The sequence below is a fragment of the Molossus molossus genome, unplaced genomic scaffold, assembly GCF_014108415.1.
Source record: "Molossus molossus isolate mMolMol1 unplaced genomic scaffold, mMolMol1.p scaffold_m16_p_10, whole genome shotgun sequence".
NCBI classification, from domain to species: Eukaryota; Metazoa; Chordata; class Mammalia; order Chiroptera; family Molossidae; genus Molossus; species Molossus molossus.
In genome coordinates, this window is record NW_023425345.1 from 21,281,886 (window position 1) to 21,296,649 (window position 14,764).

The 14,764-nt window shown below is 53.9% G+C and overlaps 1 protein-coding gene across 2 annotated transcripts; it reads left to right on the top strand.

Moving 5' to 3' along the window:
- The first annotated feature begins 1,024 nt into the window (after positions 1 to 1,024).
- On the top strand, positions 1,025 to 14,474 carry ATN1 (atrophin 1). 2 transcript variants are annotated; one of them, XM_036252538.1, is made up of 10 exons: positions 1,025 to 1,438; positions 6,685 to 6,877; positions 7,025 to 7,162; positions 7,308 to 7,421; positions 8,363 to 10,374; positions 10,601 to 10,823; positions 11,403 to 12,099; positions 13,075 to 13,218; positions 13,556 to 13,736; positions 13,916 to 14,474. In XM_036252538.1, exons 2-10 carry the CDS (start codon positions 6,851 to 6,853, stop codon positions 13,947 to 13,949), a joined length of 3,570 nt encoding a protein of 1,189 aa, XP_036108431.1. In that variant the 5' UTR covers positions 1,025 to 1,438; positions 6,685 to 6,850; the 3' UTR covers positions 13,950 to 14,474. The 2 variants fall into 2 exon arrangements, with proteins under 2 accessions (XP_036108431.1, XP_036108433.1); XM_036252540.1 differs by having other exon boundaries at positions 1,323 to 1,438; positions 8,366 to 10,374; positions 13,916 to 14,473.
- Positions 14,475 to 14,764: the final 290 nt, after the last annotated feature.

Consider the following 14,764-nt stretch of genomic DNA (forward strand, 5'->3'; position numbering starts at 1 on the left):
TCCACCCTTCTTTCCTACCCAGAACTCCAGCACCACCTAGAGAATGCATCTGGCCCCGCCTCTGTCATCTCTCCTTAAGGTTCCTCAGGCTTTCCTTTCTCCAAGCTAACATCTCTGAACTTGTCTCTCTCATCACCCCAAATTCTTATATTTCCTATTCTTTTCCCAACATCAGTCACCCTGAAACTCTACTCCCTTCCAGAAACTCCATCCTCTAATATGTCTCCATTTTTTCAATTTCTTCCCCTCCTTATAAGCCCAAACTTCCAACCCATTCTCTCTCATAATTGCCTCCCCAACCTGATCCCTATATGTCTGCCACAGAGGCTGTCACCTCAAACTTCTTTCTTCGTGTCACAAACCTCATTGCCCTGAAAGCCCTCATGTAGCTCCATGTTTCCAATCTCACCCCATTACCCCAATCTCTGCCTCATACACACAACCTCCCACCCCACCTCTGCCACAAACCCCTTTGCCCCCAAACTTCTGTTTCGGCCCTATCTACCCTTACAGCCCACAGCCCCTCCCTACCTAGCCCTTTCTGGTGCCAGGGCCCGCGGGCTCCCCACATTCCGCCTTGGCGAACCCCTCCCCGCGCCCTGGGCCCCCTCGGCCTCGGTCTCGGCCAACTCGCACAGCGCCTCCCCTTCTCCGATCCCCCTCCCTCCCCCTCGCAGCTTGCCTGGCGCTCCCTCCCTCGCGTCTCCCTCCCGGCCCCTCTCTCCCAGTTCCTCCGCGCTCCCTCCTTCTCCCTCTTCCTCCCTTCTCCCATCCCCCTCTCCCAACCTCCCTCCCTCCGCCGGCCGCTTTCGTGTGCGAGTCGCCGGACGCGCCGCCCAGCTCGCCCGCAGCCCCGCGTCGGGCCGGGGCCAGGGGCCAGGACCCATTTCTGGGGGATCGCTGGCCTCGGGGAGGGGCTAGGAGGGGGCGAGGGAGACGACCGCCCGGGAAGGGGCGGGGGCCGCGGGCGGAGGCCTCCTAGGGGGCCGGGGTAGCGCGAGTGTGGGCCGCGCGGGTCGTGCGCGGGCGGCGGGCGAGAGGCAGCAGCGCAGAGCGGCGCGGAGGGCCGGCCGGGCCGCGGGGGCGAGCGGCGCGGAGGGCCGGCCGGGCCGCGGGGGCGAGCGGAGCGGTGGGGGCGGCGGCGCGGCCCGGGCATTCCGGGCGGCCGGGGGGGAGGCGGCGGGCCTGGGGAGGGGCTGAGCGGGAGCTGGGATCGGGATTTGCTCCGGGGACCGGCGAGCGATCGGGGCCAGGTGAGGGAGAAAAGGGGGATGGGGGCCGCCCTCCGAGAGGGTCGGGGCCGCCGCCGCCGTCGTCGCGGCGGCGACTGAAGCGGGAAGAGGAGAGGGGGGCGGGGGAGCGGCCGCCGCCGCCCCCCGGAGGCGCCGGAGCCCCGAATTCCGCTCGGAGCCAGCCAGCCGTCCCGAGCTACAACCAGGTAAGATCTGATGTCGCCTGGGCCTCGGGCACGCCCGGGTTCGGGCCCGCGGCTCCCCACCCCCACCCCTCCCAATTCCCCCTCCCGCCGCCGCTGTCTCCATTTGTTATTTTCCCGAACGGGTCCCCCCACTGCGGGCACTGCCTGGCCTGAGGCTGGGGGGGTCGGAGTGGGGCCGGTCTCCGTGGGAGGGAAGGGGGCCAGGGCACTCGGAGGATCGTGTAGGCTGGGGGAGGTGGGAGGGTCTCAGGAGGAGGGCTGATGGGGCAAAAGAGGGTAGCCAGGACCCCGGGACCAAAACAGGAACACCGAGGCGGAGGGCTGGCGTCGGGGAAAACGAAGGATGCCTGTGAGGGGGCTTTGGGGCGAATGCAAAAAGGAATGGAGAGATGGCAGCGAGGTGGGGCATAAGGTCTCCAGGAAAAGCCCCAAAGGCCCAGAACCCAGGTTTCAGAGCCCGGGGTTGGGGATGGCGGGTATGCAAGGGATGTGGGAAATGAGGAAGGGGTGTGGTAGGTAGAAAGAGAGGGACTGCAGCCGATGAAGGAGGAGAATGGAACCTGGGGAAAGGGCCAAGGAGGGGTACACCTTTGAGAAGACCCCGAGGTGTTCCCGGGAAGGCAGTGCCTTTGTGATTCAGTTTTCTTTCCTCTACTTCAGGTCACCTCTGTTTAATTTCAGACATAGTTACTTCTTGGCGAGGAGCACACTGGGGTCCAGTAGTGTGGGTCATCCTAAAACTAATGGAGGGAGGAACACTGAGGGAAGTTAGGGAGAAAGGGTTTCTGGTAGGGTGGAGACAGAGGAGAGAATTGGGCCATCTTGTAGGCACACAAGACAAGTTGTCACCTCCACCTTCAAATCCCTAGAGCATCCTATTGCCCCTCTTGCTGTGGTTTCCTGGGGTGGGGGTGGGGGTCTTCATTACTGTTTGAGTTCAAAGATTTTCCTTTGTGCTTCGGTTTATTTCTACTGGGGTAGGTACTCTTAAGCTCCCTTCCCTGAGGGTGCTATAGGAGAGTAGGAGTTGCTTTGGCAACTGGAGAGAGTGGCTGGCAGTTGGACCCCTGGGATGGACTCTTGAGGGGCAGGTTCTGCCATTTTATTGCCATGGCAATGATCTGGAGGGATGACCAATAGGTGGGGGTTCAGCATGTTGACTGGACCTTAGCCTTTGGCTGTGTCATTGGGACTGTTGTCTGGGTTCTGGAGAATGTTTTTCTACTGTTACTGGTGGACAGGTTTTCCAGGGGGTCCACCCCCTTCCATCTAGCAGTCTGTTGGACACAGGTAGATACTTGACTGTACTGGTGTTTCTCCAAGTCCCTCCCCCTAGGCATGGAAATGCTCTGTTCATTATACCATCTTTTGGTAGTTCTTTCTGACTCTTATTTTTTATGGCCTTTTTGTATATAGAAGTTTTTTTGCGTCTTTGCACTGATGTTCTTCCCTTTTCTTAAGCTTTAAAAAATTTTTTTTAAAATTTATTTTAGAGCGAGAGGAAGGGAGAGGGAGAGAGAGAGAGAAACATCAATGAGAGAAAACATCGATTGGCCACCTCCTGCCTGCCCCCCACTGGTGATTTGGCCCACAACTTGGGTATGTGCCCTGACTGGGAATTGACCTGGCAACCTCTTGGTGCATGGGTCAATGCTCAATCACTGAGCTACACCAGCTGGGCCCATTTTCTTAAGCTTGAGTCTCCCTTCCCCAATCAACCTTTTCCTCTTTTGACACAGTGACCCCTTCCCTCAGCTAATCTTTTTTCTATTTCCCTGACCTTGTAGGAATGGCTGGGCTTTCAATGCCCATCTCAGGTGAGGGTGGCCCAGGGGAGAGGGCTGTGGAACAGCCTGTATAGTAGACATACTCTGGAACCGGAGTCAGGAGACCTGGCTCTAGTCCTGGCTATACTTCTGTGACCTTGGGCAAGTCACTTCTGTTTCTTTAAGCCTTAGTTTCATTGTAAAATGAAGGGGTTATATAGATAAGATGATTTCTGAGGCCCCTCTGACAATCCTGGATTCTCTGAAGGTTTAGGCCAGTCCATTGTTATCTGCTGGTCTGGGCTGCATTGTTATCTAGGAGTCACTTTGGACTGGTTTGTTAGTCTGGCAGATCTGGAATGTTGATGGGGACTGGGCCAATGATCCTGAAATTCACTCTGCAGTCCCTTCCCAGAAAAGCCTTGTGCCTCTGACATCCATTGTAATCTCTTTGACATCCTTCTCATATTTCTCCCTTAATTTCCTTTTCTATTCTTACTTTGAGATTCTTTCTCTATTTCTCACTTTTAACTTCCCCAGTCTGGTCTCTATCATTTTCCTTTTGCACTAAGGCAATGAAGGTGAATGAATGAGTTCAGTGTGTTGCCATATACATAGTAGGTGCTCTATGAATGTTAGTTACATGCCCCTGGTTCAGACACAAATACAACCCTAACTTTTTCTCACCCACTCCCCTCCTTACTCCTGGATTACCTACCCTTTAATGACTACTTTTATTTATTTTTTAATTTTTTTATCCTCACCCGAGGATATTTTTCCACTTTTTGTACAGATAGAGTGAGAGGGAGAGAGAGGAAGGGAGAGAGAGACAGAAACATCGACGTAAAGGGACACATCGAGTGGCTGCCACCCGCACGACCAACCAGGGCCGGGGACAAACTGCAACCGAGGTACGTGCCCTTAGCGGGAACCGAACCCGGGTCTCTCCGGGCCGCAGGCCGACGCTCTAACCACTGAGCCAAACCGGCCAGGGCAATGACTGCTTTTATTCTTCATAGCTACTCATTGCTTATTTGATCAGATTTTAGCTGACTTTATTATTTTATTTTTTAAAAATTATTTTTTCTTTATTGATTTTAGAGAGAATGAAAGGGAGAGGGAGAGAGAGAGAGAGAAACAACGATGAGAGAGGACACTGACTGGCTACTTCCTGCATGCCCCCACTGGGGATCTGGCCCACAACCTGGGCATGTGCCCTGACCAGGAATCGAACCAGTGACCTCCATGGGTTGACGCTCAACCACTGAGCTACACCTGCGGGTGATTTTAGTTGATTTTAAAAGTTGAGGTAGGGGGAGGGACACACTAGGATTGCTCTGGTACATTCCTGCATTTCTCTGACCTTTGGATTCCCTATCTCTAGCTGACTTGGTGAGCAGGTTTGGTGATGGGAAGGAGAGTTGGATACTCTTCTCTAGAGGGGCTGGCAAAGATATACCAGTCACAAAGTCATTGCTGTTATGCTTTTGTTAAGATTGTTTTCCACTTTTTTATTTGGGTTTTATTCTTTGGATTTTTTTGGGTTGACAGTATTTTAAAATCAATCTACATGACAAAAATGTGCTGATAGTTATAGCTGAAAAAACTTGGCTGGTTTACTGGGCAGAGCATCACTTGTATGTTCAGAAGACCTGGGGCTCTGTTTCAGTTATTTTGTTACTCTAAGTAAATTCTTTTTTTTTTTTTTTGGTATGTGCCCCTGGTGGGAACTGAACCTGGGACTCTCTGGTCCGCAGGCCAACGCTCCCACTGCTAAGCCAAACCAGCCAGGGCTGTAAATTCTTATTAAGTTCCCTGGAAAGGTTAGGCTCACCCCTCACTACCTGCCTCAGTATGGTGCAGTGGAGGTGAGTGAGAAATAATTACTTTGTGTTTCTTGGGGGGACATATGATCTAGAATGTGGACATGCCATTTACCTAGCCAGGCTTTCTAGCTCAGACCAAGCAGGTAAGCTTACTCTGTTCCCACTGAGGCCAGCAGCATTTCATCCAAGTGCTACAAAGTTAGTGGTTTTAAAGGTCGAGAACAAGAACAGAACACCCATATATATATATACATGACATTAGCGAGGGATACAAAAAGGAAGAAAACAGTAACAAGGTAACACTTTTGCTCTCAAAAGATCATATGGTCATTAGTATGGAAAGACATGACACTTAGCAAGAAAGACAAACCAGTGCAAATGAAAACAGCTGACTATATAGATATAGATAGGCCGTGAGGTGTGTGTCCCCGTCTAAGCCAAGTGAGAGGATAGGCTCAAATTTGTATTGGGTGCTCACTGATAATCACTGATTTGGTTGGTAAAACAAAAGTCCCGCCTTTTCCTCCAGCCTTTGGGAACCCAAGCACCAGGGAATGGGGGTTCTTTATGAGGCTGTCAAAAATGAAGTTCTGCACTTTGGGGATACCTAGATTTGGTTTTGGGACTGGTAGGGTTGCAGGCCTTTGCATAGTAGAATGGGACATTCTTCTACCCACTCTGATGGAAAAAAGATTCTTTTCATACCTCTGGTACTGATCTACGTCTTCTGAGGACTATCTCACCAATTTCTGATGAGAATATAGCAAAGTATAGAAAAAAGAACCTGGGCTTTGAGGTCAGGGAGAGGTGTGCTTGATTCTGGTGCTGTCAGTGGTTCCTCACTGTATATTCATCATATGAAGTTGGCAAGTCAGAATCACAGTCTTTGAGCCTCAGTTTCCTCACATGTATAATGGAAATAATGAGAACACCTACTTTTCAGAGTTGGTTGTAAATATTAAATTGTGTATATAAGGGCTTGACATAAAGAAGGTGCTCAATAAATAAATAATACTTTAGCTGTTTCTTGATATTCTTTTGTAAGGCTTTGTGTAATTTGTTTTTTTTTTTTTTTTTTTTTTTTATTGTCCTCACCCGAGGACATTTTTCCATTTTTTGTACAGACAGAGTGGGAGGGAGAGAGAGGAAGAGAGAGAGAGGGAAACATCGATGTGAAAGGGACACATCGAGTGGCTGCCACCCGCACGACCAACCAGGGCCGGGGACAAACTGCAACCAAGGTACATGCCCTTAGCGGGAACCGAACCCGGGTCTCTCCGGACCGCAGGCCGATACTCTAACCGCTGAGCCAAACCGGCCAGGGCGGCTTTGTGTAATTTGTGTGTGTACAAATATTTCCTAGGAATCTTGAAGAGTAAAATAATGTCATTTTCTGAATTGCAGTTCATAGATACATCTGAGTTTTTATTACCTTCCCCAGAGATGAAAGAGATGATATTGTAAGCAGAGGCTCCTTCACTGGTAGATACCTGGGACAGCCCATGGGGCAAGCCTCAGATGTATTGTGAAGCCTGTACTTCTGGACTGAAAGGCCTAGGGCTAGGCCACTTGCTCAGCCCCTTGACAAGCACAGGGGTAACCTCCTTAGACTCTATTCTCTGATTTAGAGATTTTGATGGTCTTTTTCTAACAGGATTCACTGAAAACAGATCCTGCAAGTTCCAGGTCCTACACTGGAAACTTGGAGATCCTGCTTCCTGTTTCCCAGGCCACAGCTGTGGGGAACTTGGGGTGAAGCAGAGAAGTTTCTGTATTCAGCTGCCCAGGCAGAGGAGAATGGGGTCTCCACAGCCTGAAGAATGAAGACACGACAGAATAAAGATTCAGTGAGTGACAGATTAAATGAGAGACATGAAAGATTGGGGGCAGGGAAACTAGGGGGAAGGGCCTGAAGAGAAAGAAAAGAAATAAGGCATATCCTAACCTTAGGTGCAGTGTAAAAAAATCTTTTTTTCTTCTTTCTTTTCCATCAGATGTCAATGAGGAGTGGACGGAAGAAAGAGGCCCCAGGGCCCCGGGAGGAACTGAGATCGAGGGGCCGGGCCTCCCCTGGAGGGGTCAGCACGTCCAGCAGTGATGGCAAAGCTGAGAAGTCTAGGCAGACAGCCAAGGTATTCTGTCCTGAGGTCCTCCCATAGGATGCCCAGGCACTGGGGCTGAGGGTACATGTGTGTGTTGTGGGGGAACTTCCTGTCTGGCAGAGGGTAATGGTGGAGGTTTGGGAGGTATAAGACAAGAATTTTCTCTTTCTAACAGAAGGCACGAGTAGAGGAAGCCTCCACCCCAAAGGTCAGCAAACAGGGCCGGAGTGAGGAGATTTCAGAGAGTGAAAGTGAGGAGACCAATGCACCAAAAAAGACCAAAACTGAGGTGGGAGACCCTTGCAACCATCCTGATCCATCTTTTGACTATCCTTTTCCCCACACTTCCTCTCATTTAGGGTTCCTATTTTAATCTTACCTGGGATATAAGAGAAAAGTCATATCCTAGTGCTTATTAAAGTGGCCTTGTCTATAATACATCAGACAGACCTTTAGGGCTTTGGCCAGACCACTAGATGACCAGGCAGGGCCAAAGAGGATTGGAAGAGTGTGGAGTCTAGCCTTTCCTTTTCTATGTCCTGATTTTCAGGAAGGGGTTGGGGAAGAGTCTTAGTGGAAGGAACAGATAAATCATAAGGAAAATGCAGAAGTGGACCTTTTAAGAACCAACGGCTCTTTTTTTTTTTTTCTCCCCTCACCCTAGGACATTTTTCCATTTTTTGTTCAGATAGAGTGGGAGGGAGAGAGAGAGAGAAACATCGATGTGAAAGGGACACATTGAGTGGTTGCCACTTGCACGACCCAACCAGGGCCGGGGACAAATTGCAACTGAGGTACGTGCCCTTAGCGGGAACCGAACCCGGGTCTCTCTGGACAGCAGGCCGATGCTCCAACTGCTGAGCCAAACCAGCCAGGGCGAACCAAGGGTTCTTAAAAGGGTAAAGGAGTTCAGAAGAGTGTGGATATGAGCTGGTAGAAGACAGGATTTTGGGTTCAGCTGTAGATAGGTAGAAGGTGCTTGAGATGGACATTTAAAGAATAGGGTCTTAAAAGGAGGGAAAAAGACTAGCTGCTAGGGAGCAGCTGAGAATGTGGGGAGATGGGTAGAATTCAGAGATGGTTGAGAAGTGGGCTTGAGTAAGAGTATTCATCCATCGTGGTACAATGGTGTGTTGGGAGGGGGAGATGATTTTGTGTAAGGGAGGCCCCAAATGTAGGGGAAGCAAGAAAGGAAAGGAAAAGGGGGAAATGGCTCTCCCTCTTCTGCAGCAGGAGCTCCCTCGGCCACAGTCCCCCTCGGATCTGGACAGTTTAGATGGGCGGAGCCTCAATGATGATGGCAGCAGTGACCCAAGGGATATAGACCAGGATAACCGAAGCACATCCCCCAGCATCTACAGCCCTGGAAGTGTGGAGAATGACTCCGATTCATCCTCTGGCCTGTCTCAGGGCCCAGCCCGCCCCTACCACCCACCTCCACTCTTTCCTCCCTCCCCTCCACCGCCAGACAGCAACCCTCGACAGCCAGAGCCTGGTTTTGAACCCCATCCTTCTGTGACACCCGCTGGATATCATGCTCCTATGGAGCCCCCCACATCTCGGATGTTCCAGGCTCCTCCTGGGGCCCCTCCCCCTCATCAACAGCTTTACCCTGGGGGTGCTGGTGGAGTTTTGTCTGGACCCCCAATGGGTCCCAAGGGGGGAGGAGCTGCCTCTTCAGTGGGAGCCCCTAGTGGGGGTAAGCAGCACCCCCCACCCACCACCCCCATTTCAATATCAAGCTCTGGGGCTGGTGGTGCTCCCTCAACAAAGCCACCTAACACTCCAGTGGGTGGTGGAAACCTACCCTCTGCTCCGCCACCAGCCACCTTCCCCCATGTGACACCAAACCTGCCTCCCCCACCTGCTCTGAGACCCCTTAACAATGCATCAGCCTCTCCTCCTGGCCTGGGGGCCCAGCCACTACCTGGGCATCTGCCCTCTCCCCATGCCATGGGGCAGAGTATGGGTGGACTTCCTCCTGGCCCAGAGAAGGGCCCCACTCTTGCTCCCTCACCCCACTCTCTGCCTCCTGCTTCCTCCTCTTCTGCCCCAGCCCCTCCAATGAGGTATCCTTATTCATCTTCTAGTAGTAGTTCTGCAGCAGCCTCCTCTTCCAGTTCTTCTTCGTCTTCCTCTGCCTCCCAGTACCCAGCTTCCCAGGCATTGCCCAGTTATCCCCACTCTTTCCCTCCCCCCACAAGCCTCTCAGTCTCTAATCAGCCACCCAAGTATACTCAGCCTTCTCTCCCATCCCAGGCTGTGTGGAGTCAGGGTCCCCCCCCACCTCCTCCCTATGGCCGCCTGTTAGCCAACAGCAATGCCCATCCAGGCCCCTTCCCTCCTTCCACTGGAGGCCAATCCACTGCCCATCCACCAGCCCCAGCACATCACCATCATCACCAGCAGCAGCAGCAGCAACAGCAGCAGCAGCAACAGCAGCAGCAGCAGCAGCATCATGGGAGCTCTGGGCCCCCTCCACCTGGGGCATATCCCCACCCTCTGGAGAGCAGTAATTCCCACCACACACACCCTTATGCCATGTCTCCCTCCCTGGGCTCTCTGAGGCCCTACCCACCAGGGCCAGCACACCTGCCCCCACCTCACAGCCAGGTGTCCTATAATCAAGCAGGCCCCAATGGTCCCCCAACCTCTTCCTCTTCTTCCAACTCCTCTTCCTCTTCTCAAGGGTCCTACCCATGTTCACATCCCTCTCCTTCCCAGGGCCCCCAAGGGGCGCCCTACCCCTTCCCACCGGTGCCTTCGGTCACCACCTCCTCAGCTACACTTTCCACAGTCATTGCCACAGTGGCTTCCTCGCCAGCAGGCTACAAAACAGCCTCCCCACCTGGGCCCCCACCGTATGGAAAGAGAGCCCCATCCCCAGGGACCTACAAGACAGCCACCCCACCAGGATACAAGCCGGGGTCACCGCCCACCTTCCGAACGGGGACCCCACCAGGATACCGAGGCGCCTCGCCGCCTGCAGGCCCAGGGACCTTCAAACCAGGCTCGCCCACCGTGGGGCCTGGGCCGCTGCCGCCAGCAGGACCCTCAGGCCTGTCATCCCTGCCACCGCCGCCTGCCGGCCCTGCCTCAGGGCCGCCCCTGAGCGCCACGCAGATCAAACAGGAGCCGGCTGAGGAGTATGAGACCCCCGAGAGCCCAGTGCCCACGGCCCGCAGCCCCTCGCCCCCTCCCAAGGTGGTAGACGTGCCCAGCCACGCCAGCCAGTCGGCCAGGTGAGTGGGGAGCGGGTGGGTCTGGGATGGGGGGCTGGGGGACGGTGCCGCGGTAACCGAGGGAGGTAGTAGGCACCGAGGGAGGAGGGACTTGCATTCTTGCGGTGCTTTTTCAAGTACTGCAGACCCTCGCCCCGCCTTTCCAGCCTGCGAGGGCTGGCTTGGGGCTCGAGTCGTCTCGGGCAGCTCGCAGGGACTGAGCGCGCGCTGCCTCCGCGCCCGGCAGGTTCAACAAACACCTGGACCGCGGCTTTAACTCGTGCGCGCGCAGCGACTTGTACTTCGTGCCGCTGGAGGGCTCCAAGCTGGCCAAGAAGCGGGCCGACCTGGTGGAGAAGGTGCGACGCGAGGCCGAGCAGCGCGCGCGCGAAGAAAAGGAGCGCGAGCGCGAGCGGGAACGCGAGAAAGAGCGCGAGCGCGAGAAGGAGCGCGAGCTGGAACGGAGCGTGGTGAGTGCGTCACCACATGCGCCTCCCGCCTTCTGGTTTTCCCTTTACGCCGTGCGGGGAGGCTCCGGAGGCGGGGTGGTCATTGCGCCACCTCTTGGAGAGGAGGAAGCACTGCAGCCCAGGAAATGGAGATCAAAGGACTCCTGCAAAAGGAATGCTTGGGTTGGGGGAAGGACAGATCAGGTCAGACTACCTGTGGGATGTAAGAAGAGCCACTATTTAGGAGAAAGGGGGTAGGGAAATCCCTGGTAGTCTGAGTTCCAATACGCTGAGGTATTTTGGTATTCAGCTGCTGAGTTAAATGAGCAGCTCTGGACTGGCCACCTTTTAAATTTATTTTTAGAGAAAGGAAGGGAGAGAGAGAAAAACATCAATATGAGAGAAATATCGATTGGTTGCTTCCCACACACGCCCGACCAGGGATCAAATTTGCAACCTGGGTGTGTGCCCTGACTGGGAATCAAACCCACAACCTTTTGGTGTGCTGGACAATGTTCCAGATAACTGAGCCACACCAGCCAGGGCTTGGCCACCTCTTTATAGAACTGTTCTGACTCCTCTTCTTCCTGTACTCCACAGAAGTTGGCTCAGGAGGGCCGTGCTCCAGTGGAGTGCCCATCTCTGGGCCCAGTGCCCCATCGCCCTCCGTTTGAGCCGGGCAGTGCTGTGGCTACAGTGCCCCCCTACCTGGGTCCTGACACTCCAGCCCTGCGCACTCTCAGTGAATATGCCCGACCCCATGTCATGTCTCCTGGCAATCGCAACCATCCATTCTATGTGCCCCTGGGGGCAGTGGACCCTGGGCTTCTGGGTTACAATGTCCCAGCCCTATACAGCAGTGACCCAGCAGCCCGGGAGAGGGAACGGGAAGCCCGAGAAAGAGACCTCCGTGACCGCCTCAAGCCTGGCTTCGAGGTGAAGCCCAGTGAGCTGGAACCCCTACACGGGGTTCCTGGGCCTGGCCTGGATCCCTTCCCCCGACATGGGGGCCTAGCTCTGCAGCCTGGACCACCTGGCCTGCACCCTTTCCCCTTTCATCCGAGCCTGGGGCCCCTGGAGAGAGAACGTCTGGCGCTGGCCGCTGGGCCAGCCCTGCGGCCTGACATGTCCTACGCAGAGCGTCTGGCAGCTGAGAGGCAGCACGCAGAAAGGGTGGCAGCCCTGGGCAACGACCCACTGGCCCGGCTGCAGATGCTCAATGTGACCCCTCATCACCACCAGCACTCTCACATCCACTCTCACCTGCACCTCCACCAGCAGGATGCCATCCATGCAGGTGAGGCTCCTACTTCTTTCCTTGGCCCCCATCAAGTGGTTGGGCTCTTCTATTCATCAAGCCAGCACTTCCCTAGTCTGGAATGAGCTCTCTTGAGTGCTGCCCTGATCTTTGCCTTCCTGTCATCCACCAGCCTGTCACTTCATACCCTAGTCTTGCCACAAAGACTATTCCCCGCCCCCCCCCAACACACACATACTGCTCTTCAGAGTCTAGCATCCCACCCGTGATAGAGGCCAAAGTTGGAAACCTTTGAAAGAGTACCACCTTTCCACTGTTACAGCTCCTTTCCCCCAACCCCTCACATACCCGTTGTCTTGCTCCTCTAGATTCAACTCTGTTGTGGCTTTTTGCCATCTTTTCTTCTCCTAGCTGTAGGCCTTTTATGTTCCTCCCCATCTCTGTGCCTTTTCTTTCTTTCTTTTTTTCTTTCTTTCTTTTTTTTGTGGTATGTGCCCCTAGCGGAAATTGGACCCAGGACTCTCCGGTCTGCAGGCCGATGCTCAACCGCTGAGCCAAAGTGGCCAAACTTTCAAAAAGAGCCTTGTAGCTGTGGTGGTGGGCGTCATATGTGATAAATGAGCTTTACTTACTGTCTCTTCACTATATTTCTCATCACTCAATCTAGCCTTACAATCATGTTATTCCAACGTCCCTTGAGCTTTCTTTTTCTTAACTTCCATTCTCTTCCTGTCTCATTTTCTGAACTTTTGTCTTCTTCCATCTCCTCTAAGCAGTCCACCTCTCTCTTTCCTTTTCCTCAGACTCCTCTGACAACTGTAATTTGTCCTCTGCCATCAGTATGTCCATACTCCAGTAGCGTCTTATGCTGTCCATTGTGCCTCCTTGTTCCACTCTGGATCTCCCTGTGTTTGATTTTCCAGCTCTCTTCCCAGGCTTGGATCCCTTCACCTACATGCATGGTTTTCCCCAAACCTGTTTTCTGGTAACACCTTCCTCTTCTCTACCCTCCAGCCTCTGCCTCGGTGCACCCTCTCATTGACCCCCTGGCCTCAGGGTCTCACCTTACCCGGATACCCTACCCAGCTGGGACCCTCCCCAACCCCCTTCTTCCTCACCCTCTGCACGAGAACGAAGTTCTTCGTCACCAGCTCTTTGGTAAGGTTGGAGGCTGGGAGTGGTGAAGGTCTAATGAGAGAAAGGCAGAAAGGAGGGGTTTGCATAGTGGGATTGGCCTAGTTGGTCTTGGGGAGGGGTGAGGAGGTGCCCAGAAGAGCTGGGAATGGGAGTAGGAGGTCTAGAGCTCTGCCTAAGAGAGGCATAGGTTTTAGTGCCAGGCCAAGAAGTTTGAATTCTAACTCCACCACTGGCATTTTGCAGGACTGGCTATTACCTAACTTTTTTAGTCTCAGTTTCCTTTGTATGTAAAGTGGTTGGCTATCTCTTGGCTCAGAGTAGGTCATCAGTCATGTGCCCCCTGCCCTCCTGCCTACAGCTGCTCCTTACCGGGACCTGCCAGCTTCCCTCTCTGCCCCGATGTCAGCAGCTCACCAGCTGCAGGCCATGCACGCACAGTCTGCTGAGCTGCAGCGCTTGGCGCTGGAGCAGCAGCAGTGGCTGCATGCCCATCACCCGCTGCACAGTGTGCCACTACCTGCCCAGGAGGACTACTACAGGTACTACCAGGCACCCCTAGGCCAGGAGTGAGGAGATGTAAGCCTAGGATGCGGTGTGGGCATGGTATAACTGGGCTCTAGGCTCCTGGGGGAGGGACCCCTTCCTCCATCCCTGAAAGGGGGTCAGGTCAGGTTCAACCTCAGTCTCTCATCTCTGTTCTGCACCCTATCTCTCCTAGTCACCTGAAAAAGGAAAGTGACAAGTCACTGTAAACCTGCAATCAAGAGAGCACCCATGGCCTGAGTGCATCTGGACCTTGGAGGTCTCCCAGCCTGCCACCCAGAGAGAGGAGGGTTGTTGCCCAGTTGCAAGGCCTCAGCAACTGGGCAGAGGGAGGGAGGAAGGGACAGATGGAAGACTGAGGCTCCTGGGGTGTGTAGAGGTGGGAAGGTGGTGGGGGCGGGGGCTGAAAGCGCACAGTATCTTGGACCAGGTCCCTCTTCCTTGTTCCCCTGCTTTCTTCCTCTCCCATGCTCAATCCCTGTGGCCACCACAGCCCCCTCCCGGACCCCATTGGTGTGATTATTTCATCTGTTAGATGTGGCTGTTTTTGCGTAGCATTGTGTGCCGCCCCTGCCCCTCCACAGTCCCGTGTGCGCGCCCCACTCTGCAATGTATGCCCCTTCCCCTCCCTGCCCCACATTAATAATTTATATATATAAATATCTATATGACGCTCTTTAAAAACATCCCAAACAAAACCAACCAAACAAAACATCCTCACTATTCCCAAGGAAGATGGCTGTGAGTCGTTATTTGCGGGATATGGGGGCGGGGGTCTCTGCGCAGACATCCCTTTACTCCTGCTCTTGAACATTTTGTTGGTTCTATACGTGCAACGTCTGTTGTTCTATGGCGTCCGTCTCCGCCCAACCTGCGGCCCTGAGCGCCGAGAGACCTGGAAAGTTGGAAGGGGTGGGCCTTCAGAAGGAATTGGATAGAGGGACCTTGGACCGTTGGAGAGGGTACCTACCACCCGAGCTACTAGTCCCCTTCCCCCAAGGCTGGCAGGCTGAAGACCTGGGAC